Source organism: Planococcus citri, chromosome 4 (genome assembly GCF_950023065.1).
Source record: "Planococcus citri chromosome 4, ihPlaCitr1.1, whole genome shotgun sequence".
Classification (NCBI taxonomy): Eukaryota; Metazoa; Arthropoda; class Insecta; order Hemiptera; family Pseudococcidae; genus Planococcus; species Planococcus citri.
The window spans coordinates 17,687,329-17,706,468 of record NC_088680.1 but is presented as its reverse complement, the minus strand read 5'-3'; the positions used below and the strand labels follow the sequence as shown (position 1 = coordinate 17,706,468).

The 19,140-nt window shown below is 34.6% G+C and overlaps 1 protein-coding gene across 1 annotated transcript; it reads left to right on the top strand.

The window, feature by feature from the left end:
• Nucleotides 1–5,019: 5,019 nt before the first annotated feature.
• On the top strand, nucleotides 5,020–7,478 carry LOC135842577 (corepressor interacting with RBPJ 1-like). The gene is made up of 5 exons (XM_065360098.1): nucleotides 5,020–5,223; nucleotides 5,858–5,952; nucleotides 6,040–6,299; nucleotides 6,420–6,669; nucleotides 6,992–7,478. The coding sequence occupies exons 1-5, from the start codon at nucleotides 5,152–5,154 to the stop codon at nucleotides 7,074–7,076; spliced, it is 762 nt and encodes a 253-aa protein (XP_065216170.1). The 5' UTR covers nucleotides 5,020–5,151; the 3' UTR covers nucleotides 7,077–7,478.
• Nucleotides 7,479–19,140: the final 11,662 nt, after the last annotated feature.

The window sequence follows — 19,140 nt, the reverse complement described above, 5'->3', positions numbered from 1 at the left end:
CATCCCTTGTCAATCTATTTTATGTGGCGCAATACTTTTCAGGAAATTTTGACAGATTGACACTGATGAAAAGTGTTTCCTCTCCTACCTACGTACATACGTATAATTTTATTTTCATGAGCTTCCTTTTTTTTTTTTTTTTTTTAATATTAGAAAAATGGACATTATTAACTAATGGCAGTATTTTTTTTACCAATGCACTTATCTACACGTAGTTTAAGTTGAATACGATTTGATTTTGATTAACCCTCTCTCCATAAAGCAAGATCTGATGAACGTATCAGAAAGTCATTTTTGAAAGTTTGATTGTTACAATTTTAGTAATGTACCTACCTAATTCATTGTTTTTGTTTTTTTTTTTTCAAAGTCATGACAAAATATCAGCAAATTAACAAACTTTTTTCTATATACCTTTTTCTGAAGTTATCAAAAGTCAACCTCACGTTTTTCCTCAATCTACTTGTCTGTCTTTCGAGTTCCGTCCTCGGTTGGTACCACCACGCTTGGAAAACCTGCACGACCATGTCATGCTCGGCTTTCATGCCCGGGCTGCTCTGTTCCGTCTGTTAGGTCCGCTTGAACGGGCTGTCTGCTCAGCCCCACAGTGGTAACTGAGCGAAATTTAGGTGAGGAAAAAGTGAAATACTGATTTTAATTTTAAAATACCTTCTAGTAACATGATTTTGGTGTTGAGAGATGCAAAATTTTATACTTTTTCAAAATTTGTTGCAACTAATGAGATTTATATGTATTACAAAATTACTTATTCAAGTAGGCTGACTTTTTTCCTCCTAAGTTTAGCGAACAGGTTCCACTGTGGGACTGGCAGTTGTCCATGGCGGTTTTTACTTCCATGGCCTTGTCGGGTCCGTCGAGTAGGTTCGGCTGCTCTGTTCATCAGCTCGGCTCCATGCTTGCTCCGACTACATGGTACGGCTAACCTACTGGGATGCTCGGTCCACCGGCATGTCGCAACTTGACACAATACCTTAAAGTCTCATCCTCTCCTAAGAAAAGTTTGAAATATGGATATTTTTTCAAAACGGTGAACAGAACAGTAAACATTTCAAAAAATTGGTTTCATCATTGATTGATTGCACGATTAAATTAATTAGTCAAAAAAAAAGGAATAAAAATCGTATTCAACTAAAACAACTCTAAAATGAAAATTAAATTGGTTGCTTTTTGCTCTATGGGTTGTTGGACTGTGGTGTCGGTTACACTCTTTCTGGTAGTGATTTCAGCCGAGATTACTTGGGGGGAGATGTGCCATTGTGGGTGGGCGTGGCGGGGTGTTGTGGCCACAAGGGTCTTTAGGGTCTCCAGGCTCCCTGTGGCGGTTGGGAAACTATGGTATGTTCTACATAGCCTGCAACTTGCAACTCGCAACTCGCAACTTTGGTTATTGATTGGCTGAAATTGCCCAGCAATTTGAATCAAAATCTTTTGATTAAGTTGCAGGTTGCGAGTTGCAAGTTGCAGGCTATGTAGAACAGCCATATTTTTCTCGATGGTAGGACTGCAGAGTGGGCTCTTGGTGTTGCAATGCTTTGTTGCGTTTGCTTGCGGTGATATGTTGAACTCTGGGTATGATTTGTTGTCGTTGCTGCTCGGGGGTTGTGTTCCTGTGCACCACAGCCTCGATAGCGCATTAGGTTAATATTATATGTATTTACTTAGAGTTTTATCCTATATTATTAAGTTAAAATACTTGTTTTTTTTTCAATATTTTGTCACATTGGTCCTTCCACTTCATCATTTTTCAATTTTTGGATTTTTTTTTTGGAAAACGAAAATCTTGTGTGCATTTTTACTGGATTATTTAATAAGTATTACAAAATTTCAAGTGGGAAGGAAATTAGGTTTCACGTTCAAAATTTGTAGAAGTTTGAAGTTTTTTGATCGAGTGAGTCTGCAAAAAATTGGTGAAATTTTTGGAAGGTGGCTCGAATTACCTCTTCACTGGATTCGGCACAGCTTGGTATAAGTAATTCGGGCCCTCGGCTGTTTCCATACAAAGGTGTCTAGGTTTTTTCGTCCGCTGTCTTCTAAAAAATTCTCTAATTTTGAAACAGGCTCACGAAATCAATAAACTGATGAACTTGGAGAAAAATTGGAATGAATTTTGGGAAAGGGCAAAGTTGAGCAATGGTTTGCATTCAAAATGCATCATATTTTATGTTTATGGTTTTTAAATTTTTGATTCACAAAAATCCCTCTTTTCGTTGATGAATTTGAAAAATCGGGTTTATTTTAAAAATATGTATAATCTACATACTCGTAATATAGTTGGTACTTTTCAAGGACTTCTTTTTGTTTGGGATCTATTTTTGTTTCAGGTATATCAACTACCTACCTATCTGTCCATCTCTTGTCAAAATGAGTTATTCTCATCTCGCCGTTCTCGTGTTCACAATAAGCTATGTGAAACATGTGTAAGGAAAATTTCGAATAGAAAATTTTATCGAAGAAGTATCTATGTACATCTATGTAAGTATGTATGCCTATTTGTCATTTTGATTTTTTCCTCTCTTTCATCTGATTGATATCTGCATTAATTAAAGTCATTTCCACAGATTAGAACACACGTACTCATAAAACTTCGTCGAATGGTTTTGTTCATCTCAAAATGTGAATTCATTCGTAGTGTAGCTCAAGTCAGAACAAAGGTGCAGCCTGATTGGACTTCCGAGATGAATGGTAAGTTCCAAGAATTGGGATACAATGAATTTTTTCAATGCACTAATTTATGAAATGTATTTACGTCTGGTTCATTGTAATCTTATGTGTTTTTTTTAATGATCGTTTCTTAGGGAAGAATATTTTAAAAGCGTGAAAATTCGGATCTCGTATTCAAAATGACAAATATTCGTCACCTACCATCGATACGAGTAAAGTTCTTCTGTGAAAATATATTGATCGTACTCTAGGTACCTATATTGAATACATTATAATGTACCTAATTATTTTCATTTTGTAAAAATGTTAATATTGTTAAGTATTTTAATTTGAAAATTTATTTTGTAATTCATTTTGTCATGTCCAAATAATTTTGAGTGCAAACCTATGCATGTAATGTAGTACCTACATAGATCAACTTGTAAGAGTATCCGGATGCTTGAGTAGATTTAAGCAATAGGTTAAGTTAGTGATGATTGTACCTAGTACGTATTTATATCAATTAGGTAGGTACCGATGTATTCACGATTGTTTTCATTATCTACCTATTTTCATGTCATGTTTATTGTAATTGCATAATGTTTTACTAATGGTTTTTTGACAGCACAATTATGAAGCTTCGTAGATCATGTAGATCTATTGATGGCAGAAAGGTAAGTGGATATTGAGTTACATTTGAATACGCGTGTTCGTTTTTTCGAAATTTGATTGAAAACGTTAAATGATCAATGTTCTTTTTTTGATATTGAACGGTTTTGGATATTGACGCTCTGATGAAAAATATTTTTTAGTACCTATAAACTCCAACATCTCTTCCAAATTTGTACAAAAATAATTTTTATAAAATTCATTCATTCATTTTTAAATAAATAAGAAAAGTACATATTTGAATGATAATTAAAGAGCGAAAGATATTTATATACTGAAATGTCAAACTATCTATTGATGTGATCGAAATCGAGAATTTTTAACCAAACTTCTCTGCTGAACTATGAGCATTAACGTTATTCATTCGTATTTTAGGATGATTTACGAATGTGTTGGGAAGGGTACCTCGAGACAATAATTGGTAAAATAATGTAGAAGAATTATCGAACGCTACCGCTGGTAGATAATATTTAGATACGTTTTTGAAAATGGTCAATAAAAACTTACTTCATCGAGTTGACGATGCCTACCTGGCTACCTACCAATGAAGAAGCTAATCAAGAATTCAGATCTACAGTTGATTGAAAACGTAACGTGGACAAAGACAGGTACCTAGGTAAAAAATTTAGCATTAAGGTTTTCCATTTTCACCCTTCTCCCTGAAAATTTAATACTGTATTCGGTGATATGATATTGAAAACCCAATTTTTTTAGATGTTTTAAATTTTGATTTTCTAAAGTTTTGGGTTTTATAATTAAAAGGCAGATATTATCTATTATAAACCTCTTACTGGCAATAAAATGACAGATTAATTGTCATTTTAATTTTATTTTTCAAAAAATGGCTTCACCCTTCACCCGGTATATTTTTAAAATAAATCTTTGAAAATAAAGTCGGTTCTGGTTTTCAAATATAGGTACCTAGTTTGAAATGTTTTTTCTGGTTCCAAAAGTTATAACATTCAAGTTATATTTTCATTTGATTTACCTACACAAAAAATGAATGAAAGCTAACTTATTCGAGATCGCCGATTCTACTGTGAGATCTGATGCTTCCTTGAGCTTATTCGGGGGCCTATAACGTTCACCACGGAACGGTTCTAGGTGGCCTTCACCTATTCGCCTTCCCCAAAAACCTCCTAAAACCAAATTTCGGCTGGATTCGCGACTTTTGCTCAAAAAAATGCATATTGAACTAATTTAAGTAATAAGTAACCCTATGCATTTTTTTTTAAATTTCTAAAATTGAAATAAATTGAATCAAATGTGTTTATCGAATAATTCGTGGTCGCCGAGTCTGAAATCTGAATCTTGTGTCCATTTCCATTAATTTAGTTGGAGCATTAGTCGCTGCTCCAGTGCAAAATTTGTAATTTAAACACCACGAATCAAATTCGAATTGCAAAATGAACTTCATTTTCGAGCTCAGCCACCTCAAATTAGCCAGAAAACGTCATGAAAAATACCAAATTTAATTACGTTTCAGACCAATATTTCAAATTACCGTTCCTAAATCCTGAATCATAAATTAAAAAAAAAAAAATTTGAAGTCCTGTTTACGCGAAAACTATGTAGGCCGCGCGCATGTTGCGCGCATGCGCATAGCGAGGGCACATTGCTGTCTCGAGACACTTGTCAACGTGAACCAATGACGTCACCGACCAATGAACAACAAACAACAAACAACTTCCCGATTTCATCATTATTCATTATCACTTCGTTGTTCGTTCACTTCTGTTCTATTTGTCTTGCGAATGCTGTAAAGTTCGGTTAATTTTCTATTATAATTAATTTATTACTGTTGTAATCAGAAATCTTTTAAAAATGGGCAAAGGTTTTAATAATTACATGTGTAAAAAGTTTTTCCATCCTGCTTCGCGAGATAATCTCAAAAGGGTAAGTGATAACAATTGAAAAATATCCATAACTACGTTACTCCACGTTGTTGTAGATTATTGTAGATATTTAATAATTTCTGCGTATATTTGCACTTGAAGTGCAATCCTGGCGTAAAATAAAGTAGAAATTCAATCACTATTCATTACCGAAGTATTGTCGAGTTCCGCTTGATATGCATAGTTAATGAACTCTGTGCAACCATTTTGATATTTTCAACGTTGAATTATTCGCTATATCGTGGATTATTTATCATCTTACTTAACCATAGTGAGATGAAACGATCGAAAACTCGAATAATTATAATTATACATCACGATAACTGAGAAAACCATGGGAAAATAAAATGGGATACAGTTTGTTTTGATGTGATAACACGTTGAAAAAATTCCAAATTTTCGTATAAACAGCTGCACGTGGGCTGCAGTGATTTGAAGAATTCTAAAACGATAACGAACGTAGAAAACAACGATAAGAGCGTCTTTTTTCGATGAAATTATTTCGTATTTTCCTTTCCTGGGTTCCACTTTGTATTTGATGTTCAAGAATGCTTTGTTTTGTTTTATAATAATAAATGTTAGATTGAATATTGTAACTCTCTATAACTCGAATTTTCGATGCATTTTTTCTTCAGGTATGGATGGCCGAACAGAAAACCGAAGCTTATAAAAAGAAACAAGAAGAACTACGTGTCCAATATGAGAAAGAGCAAGATTTATACAACAACAAGTACGTTTCGATATTCCTTCCAGCATTAATACTTAGTATTACGATGTAAAGATTGCATTAACTAACCTACTCTTGTTTATTTCGTAGAGCGTTGTTATGGAAAGATAGTAAAGAAAAGCTCACGCTCAACTTCATGTACGAAGCTCCTCCAGGTTTAGTTAAGGAGAAAACTAAAGACGATCTCGAGGAAAAAGAAGACGACACCAAGTTCGAATGGCAGAGAAAATTCAATGCTCCTCGTGAAGATTATTGTAAAGGAGATGCTGAAATCAGAGATCAACCGTTCGGTATTCGAGTCAGGAATGTTCGCTGTATCAAATGTCATAATTGGGGTCATTTGAATACCGGTAAGATATAAAACCTATTTGTTAAATTATAATTTTGCATTTAATTTTTATTACGTTTGTTGTAATTCTGCGTACGTTATTTATTACGAGCATATTACTAACAGTATTGTTTCGTTACAGACAAAGAATGTCCTTTATTCAACAAATCGGCCGACGATTTCGATAATCCTGCTGCTACTCGTACTGATCCTACAGTTCTTGCTAAACAAATGGCCGAAGAAGGATTACTAATGAAGAGGAGTATCACTTCCGAACAAAAACAAAACAGCATTGTGATGAATATTGGCAAAGGTGGCTGGTCCAGAGGTTACGAAAAAGAAGTGGAATTCTTGAAAACATTGGATGCTGATGAGCAGCTTAAAATCTTGAAGTGAGTATATGACTCATTTCAGTTTGAAAATCAGTTTTTTTTTTAAAAATTGGTTGTTCGAGCTCAGTATTTTTCTTTTGAGAACTGAATTGAATTCGAACTTGTTCTTTATCCGATAGTAAAACCGTTGAATTGTATACTGAAATTCTGTATTCAAATTACGAGATGCATTAAAAATATGTATTACTTGCACATAATATTTGATGTTCCTCTCTTAGAATTGAACTGAGCATTCGAACAACCGTACCATTTTCTGATTTTATTACGAATTAATATTATAAATTCGATCGATTCTAATGTTTCTTTAATTTTATCGTTTCAGAGCATTGAAAAAGCTGATCAAGAAGAAAGAAAAAGGTGTCGATGTGAAGAAGAAACTGAAACGTGTCGTAAAATCGTCGAAATGATATGGTTAGAATATATCATCTTGTTATATTAAATTCAGTGAATTTGTTGTACGGTGTACGAAAATGTAAATATCTAATCTACCATGCATATGGCTAGAATATAAGGAATGTTTTATACAATATACTATACAAAGTAATTATTTGTATCATGTATTGTAACCATCAACCAGTTACGAAGTCGTTGAAGTGATACGGCTAGAATGATTATTATTATTAATATACATATTTAAGAAATTTATTGTACGATGTGCTTCACCTTAATGTAAATTTTTGTTAGAATATTTTGTACGTGTTATATTTTTGATTAATTTATCATACTATGTATTTGTATTATATTAATACGAAGTAATTGTTTTTCTATTGTATGCATTTGTTTGAAATAATACACGTTTACGATGAAAATGTGTTGTTCTTTCGGTAATTATTTTAATTTTGATCAAAATCTTCATTCTTCGATGATGTTTTCAAAATTGTACAGACTTTACGGTTCGATTTCAAAAACATTGAAACTCATTGTTTAATTCAAGAAGATCATCCGGTGGACTATTCGGAATAAGAATTGAAAAACTTCAGAAACTCATTGCGATGTGGTCATCGAAACGGTAAGTGGATAATGTACCTACTACCAATAATTGAAATTTTCGTGAGACACTTCTAACTTTTTCAAAATTTAAACATCGATGGGACATCAAAACTTATGTCATAAATCATAATTGTGATGAATGGTGATTTGATGTTTGATAATGACTAATGAGTACGAATTGTGAGCTTTTGAGAGCTTTTTAGGATGTACGAACAATCGTCGTAGGGTTATTCCAACACGAACCTCGTACGCCCTATTTGCTTTTCATTGAGGCAAAAATCTTAATTTTTAAAACCCGACTGTGGCGCTATCTGTACTTTAAAAAGTAAAATAACTGCTTAAAAGAGAACAAATTTTGAAAAATGAATGGGCAGCGCTCAGGGTTGTTGCGATTCGAATCGCGTAAAGAATCGCCAATAGAACCGCGGAGCCGCGGTTCCGAGCCGCGGCTCTTTCGCGATTCTCTCGCTACGAGAATCGCAAAACACAATTTTGCGGTTCTCTGCATTTGCGGCTCCCAAATTTTCAAGATTTTGCCGAATAAATGTGAAATTTCACAGTTGACTTCTTCAATTTTTCCCCTAATAGTCCGACATATGACAATAGGAGTAATTGCACTCCCCCTGCTGATCCTCCCGGACAACTTTTTTTTTTCCTTACAGGGGACATCCCAAGGAACATTTTAAAGCAAACTTGCCAAAAAAAAGTTGGCCTTACTTACAAAATGGCGACCATTTTGATTGACAGGTCAGCCGAAATCGCAGATTTTGCGTTTCAACAAAGGACTTGCACGAACTTTTTCAAACCTTATAAGAGTAGATCGAAAGATCATGCAAAAATTTATCACCTGTCAAAATTTCAAGCGCTAAAGTGCGTTTTTTGATTTTTGGTGAATTTTTGAAAATCAAATTTTTAGGCCAAAAATGAGGGGAAAAATCAAAATTTTACCAAATTGACCAAGAAAGCTGAAATTTGGGATATACCCTATTTTCGACATGCCAAATAAATTGGAAATGGTTTCAATACGTTTTGAGCAGTTCTGGAGCCTCCAGCAGATTTTTGAAGCTCGAAATTCTCACAAAATTCCATCGAATTGGAGTTGTAAAGCTAAAATGTATTCCAAAAACTAATTTCAATACGCTACAAAGTACTGCAGGTGAATTTCAAGTCGTTTTGGAGCCTCCAGCGACTTTTTGAAAATTCCTGAAACCTCCAGCAGATTTGTTAAACTTTAAATTTTCACAAAATTTCATCAAATGGAGATGGAAAGCTGAAATTTACTGTACACTCCAATTTTAACACCCACTGAAGACGACTTCAGGTGTGTTCAAGTAATTTTAGGCCCTCCAGCGACTTTTTTTGAAAATTACTGGAGCCTCCAGCAGATTTTTGAAACTTTAAATTTTCACAAAATTTCATCAAATGGAGATGGAAAGCTGACATTTACTCTACACTCCAATTTTAACACCCTCTGAGCTACTTTTAGGAAATTTCAATTTTCCAAAAAAACGACATACAACCTTTCAGGCTTTCAAAGAGTTGCTGAAGGCTCCAAAACGACTTGAAATTCACCATCAGTCAACTTCGTAGCGTATTGAAATCAGTTTGTAGAATGAATTTCGACTGTCCATCTTGGTTTGATGAAATTTTGGGGAAATTTCAAGTTTCAAAAATCTACTGGAGGCTCCAATAATTTTCAAGAAATGCGTTGGAGGCTCTAAAATGACTTGAAATTCACCTGCAGTACTTCGTAGCGTATTGAAATTAGTTTTTAGAATACATTTTAGCTTTACAACTCCAATTTGATGGAGTTTTGTGAGAATTTCGAGTTTCAAAAATCTGCTGGAGGCTCCAGAACTGCTCAAAACGTGTTGAAACCGTTTCCAATCGATTTGGCATGTCAAAAATGGGGTATATCCCAAATTTCAGCTTTTTTGGTCAATTTGGTAAAATTTTGATTTTTTCCCTCATTTTTGGCCTAAATTCGATTTTCAAAAATTCACCAAAAATCGAAAAACCCACTTTAGCACTTGAAATTTTGACAAGTGATAAATTTTTGCATGATCTTTCGATCTACCTTTATAAAGTTTGAAAAAGTTATTGCAAGTCCTATGTTAAAACGCAAAATCTGCGATTTCGGCTGACCTGTCAATCAAAATGGCCGTTATTCTGTAAGTAAGACCAACTTTTTTTTGGCAAGTTTGCTTTAAAATGTTCCTTAGGATTAGGATGTCCTCTTTAAGAAAAAAGTTGTCGCGGAGGATCGGCGGGGGGGGGGGTGCAATTACTCCTATTGTCATATGCGGGACTACAAGTAGTGTAGGTTTAAAACTAAAAAGTAAAGTGATTTTTTTTTCGTTGCTTTGCTCAATATTGGTCTGATTTCAAAATTTAAAAAAAATGGGAACCGCAAATGAGAACCGAGAGTAGAACCGCGATTCCTATGCATAAAGAACCGCAAACAAACGATTCTATTACAAAAATCATATGAATCGCAATTTGAGAACCGCGATTCTTTTAGCCTGAGAATCGCAACATCTCTGGCAGCGCTGCAGATGGCAAAACATGGAACTTCTTTTGTACACGCAGAAAAAGAGTTTTAAAATACATTTTTCTACATCCAAATCAGGTTTACAAAAGAGCTTCTCATTTTCACCGCCTGAAGCGCTGCATCGTAAATTTTCAACTTTTGAATATTATTTTGTGAGCTTTAGGGAGCTTTTCACGATGTACGAAGCTACGAAGTATCGTTGGAGAGGTTTTTTGACACGGAGAATCCGTTTCCGGTGGTGGTTTTGACCAAAAGCTCAAAGTTTCCGAGATAATGAAGCTTTTTACACAAAAGTTGAACTTTCGGGTGTAAAAGTGCGACATCGAATAAAATAAATGAGCTTTTCGTGATCAGCGATGCTCAATTAGTAATAGTCGACGCATCGTACACCCTATTAGCTTTTCGTTGAGTCAAAAATTTCAATTTTTGAAAGTTCATATTTGCACCTTGAATTTTAAGGTATGCAACCCAAACGATACGCCAAACTAATTTTTTGAATTTATTTTGCGAGCTTTAGGGAGCTTTTTACGATGTACGAAGTGTCGTTGGAGGGGTTTCTCAATACGGAGAATTCATTCTTGATGTTGGTTCTGCCAAAAAGCTCAAAGTTTCCAAGATAATGAAGCTTTTTACCAAAAAAGTTGAACTTTCAGGTGTAAAAGCGCAACTTCGAATAAAATACATGAGCTTTTCGTGATCAGCGATGTTTAATTAGTAATAATCGACCTCTCGTACGCCCTATTAGCTTTTCATTAAGGCAAAAAGCTCTGTTTTCAAAAATCCAGGTTGAAAAAAATTATAAAATTAGTGCTAGATATGCGCTTGGCGCTATCTATCGGGATATTTTGAAACTACGTCGAAATTGAACAATAGGGGTTTTCGAGTGTTCTTTTCGACGTAGTTCCGAAATATTTAGAAAGATATCGCCACGTGCATATCTAGCATTCATTTCGTGATATTTTAACCAAGTTTTATGGAAACACAGAACAAAGTTTCTATTTTATTTCGATAGATGGCGTTGCGTGTCCATTGAAAATTGGAACCAGATCTTTGCACATTTATTTACTTTTTCATCCAATAGATGGCGTTTAGTCCAGGAAAATTAGACCAAAAAAAGGGGTCATAGGGAAAATTGAGGTAGCAAGCTGAATTTTGGTATACTGGTTCATTTTTGTGTGCTGAACACGAATCCGATGAGTCCCCGCGCGTCCCTGGTGAGCGTTCTCCCCTATTGTGGATCTAAGCCCCCCCAAAATCAGTTTTTTGCGATTTTCTCCGCCGCATTGCATTTTAGCGAAAATATGTGAATAGGTAAAATAATCTACGTCAAATTCCCGATCTAGTGATATATCAACTTTCCTTCTACCCCCAAGGGGGGTGGAGCTAGGACCGTTCAAATGAGAGGTGGTTTCTAAAATGCTATTGACGCTGGGGAGGGGTGAAATTTCTCCCGACAGCGTTCGGGTTGATACTAGCATGGAAGGTGGGTACCATAGAGAAACTTCCACTTGAAAAATTTCAGATCCCCACCCCTTCCCCTTTTTGGGGGACCCCCCCTTTTCTGAAATTTCAATAATACTTTTCTCAGCTCCATTTCAACCGATTTTGAAAATTTTTCTGGAAGTTATGTATAACCTTAGTAGGTATCCCCAAAAAATTTTTTAACCCCCTCCCCCATATTTACCCCTCAAAATGACGTTTTTTTCATTTTTTATGCCTATTAACAGTCAAGATTACGAGGTACAATTTTGGAAACACGTTTTTGGATGTATTTTCGGCCCCCAAACATCATATACTTTTTTTTTTAGAAATTTTTGCTTTGGTGCGCCGTGGTGAAAAATTGGAAGAATGTGTTTTGGGGGGTAGGGGGTGAAATGGGAATTTTGAAAAAAATAACTATCAATGAGTAGGGTATCGTTTTCATATGATTCGATACCGCTGAGCACGAATATGACTTCAGATTTTCTGCTATAATCGCCTAGCCCTCTCCACAGCCCCTCAGCCCCCCTCAATTTTCACGATTTTCGAAATATAGTTATTTTGATGATGTTGGTGTCGTTTTCATATGATTCGATACCGCCGAGCACGAATATGGCTTCAGATTTTCTGCTACCCTCACGTACCCCTCTCCAGTGATGAGTTGATTTGGGGTTCACCCCCTCCACCCTCCCCCTTCATGAAATCATTATTTCCATTAGGTACACGAGTGAAAAAAGGGCGATCGTATGTGTTATGAAATAAATTTGTATTATGACTATTACAGATTAACACACTCGATCATTATCCTCCCCCTTTGGTGGATCCCTGCCCCCTGAATGATTTTTTAGTTATATCTCATTCAGTTTTATTGCTATGGAACAATTACATAAGTTCATCGTCATTGTATATAAAATTTCTCGTAGAATGAGCTACAGCACATGGCTCCCCCTCGGGGGGGGGGTGGACCCTCATATTTTTTTCTTGTGATTTTTATGTACGTAGTCATTGAATTATAAAATACATACTCATACATACTCAAGTTACAGTTATCATGAATAATTATTATGCCACATATGCTCAGCATACCTATACAGTCAAGTACACATACAGATTTGTTACGTTTTCTGCGTGGAAAAAAATCAATGGTCCACCCCCCTCAAGGGGGAGCCATGTGCTGTAGCTTATTCTACGAGAAATTTTATGTAAAATAACAATGAACTTATGTAATTTTCCCATAGCAATGAAACCAACATCATCAAAATAACTTTTATTTCGAAAATCGTGAAAATTGAGGGAGGCTGAGGGGCTCTGGAGAGGGGTAGGTGAGTGTAGCAGAAAATCTGAGGTCATATTCGTGCTCAGCGGTATCGAATCATATGAAAACGACACCAACATCATCAAAATAACTATATTTCGAAAATCGTGAAAATTGAGGGGGGCTGAGGGGCTGTGGAGAGGGCTAGGCGATTATAGCAGAAAATCTGAAGTCATATTCGTGCTCAGCGGTATCGAATCATATGAAAACGATACCCTACTCATTGATAGTTATTTTTTTCAAAATTCCCATTTCACCCCCTACCCCCCAAAACACATTCTTCCAATTTTTCACCACGGCGCACCAAAGCAAAAATTTCTAAAAAAAAAAGTATATGATGTTTGGGGGCCGAAAATACATCCAAAAACGTGTTTCCAAAATTGTACCTCGTAATCTTGACTGTTAATAGGCATAAAAAATGAAAAAAACGTCATTTTGAGGGGTAAATATGGGGGAGGGGGTTAAAAAATTTTTTGGGGATACCTACTAAGGTTATACATAACTTCCAGAAAAATTTTCAAAATCGGTTGAAATGGAGCTGAGAAAAGTATTATTGAAATTTCAGAAAAGGGGGGGTCCCCCAAAAAGGGGAAGGGGTGGGGATCTGAAATTTTTCAAGTGGAAGTTTCTCTATGGTACCCACCTTCCATGCTAGTATCAACCCGAACGCTGTCGGGAGAAATTTCACCCCTCCCCAGCGTCAATAGCATTTTAGAAACCACCTCTCATTTGAACGGTCCTAGCTCCACCCCCCTTGGGGGTAGAAGGAAAGTTGATATATCACTAGATCGGGAATTTGACGTAGATTATTTTACCTATTCACATATTTTCGCTAAAATGCAATGCGGCGGAGAAAATCGCAAAAAACTGATTTTGGGGGCTTAGATCCACAATAGGGGAGAACGCTCACCAGGGACGCGCGGGGACTCATCGGATTCGTGTTCAGCACACAAAAATGAACCAGTATACCAAAATTCAGCTTGCTACCTCAATTTTCCCTATGGAATGTTATTTTTCCTGGACTAGTTGAGATTGTTTGAAATTTCGGATTCACGTTGAAGAAGTTGCCTACCTTGCACCTATTTTCACGAGTCAGGAGTGTTTTTTTTTTTTACTATTTTCATGAAAAACAGCGCAGAAAATCGATCCTACTAGTTACTAGAATGAAATTGCATACTTACTCGCATCTTCGTAGGAAATCTTCTTAATTTTTTAGAAATTTCGATTCAATGATTAATTGATCATCCTGAAATATACTATTTTGGCTTAGCCGCTTCATCATTTCATACGATCTTATTGTTTGTTCATTATTAAATTTATTGTCAGTAATAGGTCGTTTTCGCAATTTGATAAAAAAAATTCAAACAATTTATTTTTAATTGGAAATATTATTGTGATGGATTCTAAAATTTGAAAAACTTACCGAAATATAATCTTAAAAATAATTTATTTATCTAAGTACTTACATACAAATAATAAAATATTCACATTAGAATACCATAAATGCTTTCTAGTGTCTAGTACAATTTGTTCAGCAGATGGAATAACGTTCAATAAGCATTTAATTCCACCTATAAAATTATTACTATTAATGCGATTGGAATTCGTACTCGATTTTTCACAACAAAACTTATAGCTTTTCGACGCTTCAGTATTTTTTTTTTTTTTTTTTTTGAATAGAGAAACGCTTCTGGACCACTGTCTACATTTTGATATCTTGCTAAAGCTCCCAATTGATTATTTATTGCTTCTCTTCATGCAGTCGTTTGTTGTAGTTTCGTTACAGGACCTGAAATTTCCACACGATATTTAAAAACGATATAAAAAATACACTATACCTACGTACAAATATCTATCTACATACTAAAAATTCAACCACTCAACTCGGCATTCACTCATTTCAGAAAAGGTATAAATTCTCGACATTTTCCTCCCCCTTTTCTCCTCATAATAACAGCCAAACCACATACAATACAATATACACCACTGAAGAGTCATCCTGCAAAAGGGTGATAATTCTATCAAAATGTTATTAGATGACCGTTTGATTTTTTTTTCATTTCATATACTTACAATTCGAAAGAATCGGATTATTTGTTCAATTCATTACGAAAACTGCTTCGATAAAGAAGAAAAAAAAGGGTCCATATTACCCCTTCGCGTCATTTAGGCGCCACCGCAACGACCATAGCATATCGTCATTTCGATACATCGAAAATCTAAAAAATAGGAATGAATGAGCTCGCATTCGACGAATTTAATAAAAATGGTACATAGAAATGACGGAAAAATAGATGAAAAAAACCACTAAGCGTATTTTCGGGGACTGTTTTTTTTTATCGTCATAGACATTTAGGCTATATACAATAGTGTGCTTAATAACTTCGACTCTTACAGAGTAGGTAAGTAAGTACCTAATTTGAAATTTCTGGAAAAAATTGTAATCTCGCCGGAGGTCTCAGAATAACCTAACATTGCAATATTTATGAAAAGAGCGAGTGGGGAGGAGTGAAACACAGTAATGAATCATTATTTTAACTAGTTCATTTCGTTTGAAATAAATAATAGTTAATTGGGTATGGAAAAGTTGAAAAATCTCTACAAAAACCGGTTTTCTAAATTTATTAAATTAAAAAAAAAATAAACTTTAGGTAGCTCTTAAAATTTTGGTTACATTGTGAATTCTTTATTTTAAAAAAAAACAATAAGTTCAAAAGCTTATTCACCATGTTTTTTTCAAATTTTTGTTTAATAAATTTAGAAAAATGATAATTAAGTATAATTGTTTTTAAATGAAATGAAATTAAAAACAATTACATAATAAATGAAATATTTACCTATTTAAAAAATAAAAAAATAAAAAAATAAAAATTTCAACAAAAATCCCGAACATTTTAATTGAAAAAGTAAAAAATTCTTCTATAATAATGAAACTCAATTCGGACATTAATAATTTTTGTAAAATATTCACTCGATGATATCATCAACAATTTTTCTTTTTTCTTCGAGAAGTAAAGCCAAGATGTAGAAAATTGGAATCTTCAAAAATTAGAAAAATAACTCAATGACTCAAAATTTTGACAAAATAATCAAAAGTTACTTTTAGTAACATTAATAATAACTTACGAAAAATATAATCAAGTACGAGCCTCATTTCTCTCTACTTGAAAGGCTCTTATAAGGTTGATAAAAATGAATTTTTCTGATTGGTTATTCTGTTAGTGAGGGTTATGTGGTAGAGTATTCCAGATTTCTCCTCCAAAATTTGTTTACTTCAATAGCGACTTCAATTTTGAAGCCCATATACCTCTGGTGAGAGCACCAAAGTATTGAATTTGATTTTGTTCATAGTGAAGTGATTTAGAATAATTTTTGTACGGTAAATTTGATATGAATTTTTTCACGTGATTTAGAATATTTACCTATATTTTTTTGATGATTAATTTTCATTGTATTTTTAATAAATAATTTTTTCATGATATGTAATTGTTTTGAGTTTGATTCCAAACTTTTTTTGTAATTTCAAATGAATTTACTTGCGATTATTTTTAATGCATTTTTTCACGATCATTTCAACTACATACTTTTTTTTGGTAGTAATTCTGATCGAATTTTTTTGATGACTTTTATGCGTTATTTCATTATAGAGTAATCTCAATTTTTTTTTAAATTATTGGGGAAAAAATTAATATTTTTGTGTTTGATTTCAAATGAGTTTATTAGAGTTAGTTGAATTTAACGCATTTTTATTTGAAGAGGAGGGCGGATTCATTTTTAGTGACGAATGAAAGTTCAATGTTGTTTTCAAATGAGTTTTTTAGTGCTGAATTTGAAGTTTTAATAAATTTTTTTGTGACGATTTCAAAAATTTTCGGTGGAAATTCATAGTTTAGAATTCTTTTATGATTTGAAATCAATTTTTTGTAGTAATTTTCGATGGATATTTTTTTTCTTTTTTTTAAAAAAATAAATTTTCTACTGATAGAATTTTATTTTTTCAGTTTGAAAATTCTTTGCGATTTCAAATAAATTATTTCATAGTGATTTTTTAGTGTTGAATTCTATTTGCAAGTAGCTAAAGTTGATTTTTTGCTGTTGATTAAGGTACAAGAAATACATTTTTTTTTTACGGTGATCTGGAATAAATCTTGGGTGGCGATTTTTCATTTTTTTTCGTGATCTCAAAAAAATTATTCTATACCTGTGCTTTAGTTAGATTTTGGCCTTCTTCGTCGTCAATTATGCCATTCCTAATAATTTGTATAGGAAACCAGGAGAAAAGACGAGGAATATGGCTGTTTTATCGACGAGTGTAAGTAGGTATAAGTAATAAATTACATAATCGAGCTGAAATTTGAACCCTTTTGTGTGGCATATAAATCGAGTATATTTATCGACAAAGTATTAGCCTCGCAGATCTTTGAGCCACGTTTAATTTACACATCACGCATGCTGGCTTTCAATTATACACCTATCTACGATATCTCGCTAAAATTCGGTCCCACCAAGTCTCGCAGACATTCGCAAAGTTCACCCAAGACTCGATTCCGGCATCGCTCATCGGTCTTGCCAGTTCCCTGTAATTATTACAGGAGTACCTATTTTTCCACACGATGGGTAGGTATATGGTAAATTTCGGTGAATTTCGACACAATAAGATACTCTCTCGTTTGATACCGAGGTTGAATTAAATTGGCGCCGTTTTATCTATACCCATCTGCGCGACGGATAATTTCACCCTGGCTGGATAAGTTGCTTAGGTATTATTTTGCACATCAAAGGAAACTTTATCACCTTTTGTATGTACTACACAGAACTAAGTATTATGCTGTCGAGTAGAATCCTCTCACACAGTGTTGTTGTGTATTTGCTACATACGAGTACCTATGTATAATATGTGTATTGGAGAATGGCACGAATTATAGACCACGTTCCATTTATTCGCCACATATAGGTAAGCAGGGTAGATAGGTACACGACTTATAAATACTATATGATTGTGCGAGTTTTACTACCCTCTGCCTCTATCCCTGCTAAAGCACGTAGCAGAAGTGACGTCACAGGAAATGTCGAACCGTGTCTTGAATTTTAATCGTACTCGATGCCTCTATACTTTGGTAAACTTTGATCGAGTTTCAGCAGCATTTATTTTGGCACACTCTTATCTTCTGCACAGAGCTCAGACTGAGAGAACCGAAGGCAGGGCAGTGTTTGCACAAATTAACAAATGAACCAGAAAAAAAATAAGTATCCGTCCGCGTCCTAAGACCATCCTCCATATCCATCCCTTGTATATGTACATACAATAAACGACCATTATTATTCTTTTGATCGTTGTACAAATAATCGCCGCCGCCGCCGTTGACGATGTTTCTATTTCCCAGTATTTTGGTATGGTACTGTTTTGGGGGTAAAATGAAAAAGGGCATCGGATCGAAATGGCCTTATGAGAAAAAACACACTCGTCGAGTTCGTTTCACCTTATTTCAACGTTATATTATGGTTATTTTTAGCGTAATTTTTTTTCCTCCAAAATTGCGACGATCTGTTTCGATGGTGATGGCTCGAGGGCGTCTCTCATTCGCGTTGTTAATGGTCTTTTATCTATACAGCAGGCAATAGACATCGATGGTTGTAGGCTGCATTTGCAGAGTAATTTGCCATATACCTATGGGTAATTGGTAAGTATGTGTGTGCTGCCTTCATCGTTGGTAGCATTTTGTGTGTGTGGCCTTTGAACAGAGGTGCATATTACGTATAGGTTAGGTAGGTGTAGTGCTATTGCTATATGCGGCGTTAATGAAGCCCGGTTGACAGATTTTAATTATATTGTGGCGATTTCACAGAGAGAATCTGAAGCCTGAAGGCAGATTATATCCGGATACGTATCGTGAACTCGACTGATTTATAATTAAAAACGGTAGGGCTGGGTGAGCTAGGGTTAATTGCAGATGATACAGCGTACAGGGTGCCCGGTAAATTCCGATCTGTGTTTTTTATTTTTTTATTTAATCCTTCGAAATCTTTTCTATGGGTAGTAATAAACTAGACAGATGCATCAGTAACAGCGTGTGTAACTCATTTTTTTTTTAAATCACTAGGTATTTCAAAACGTGCCCAAAACTGTTGCTATCGT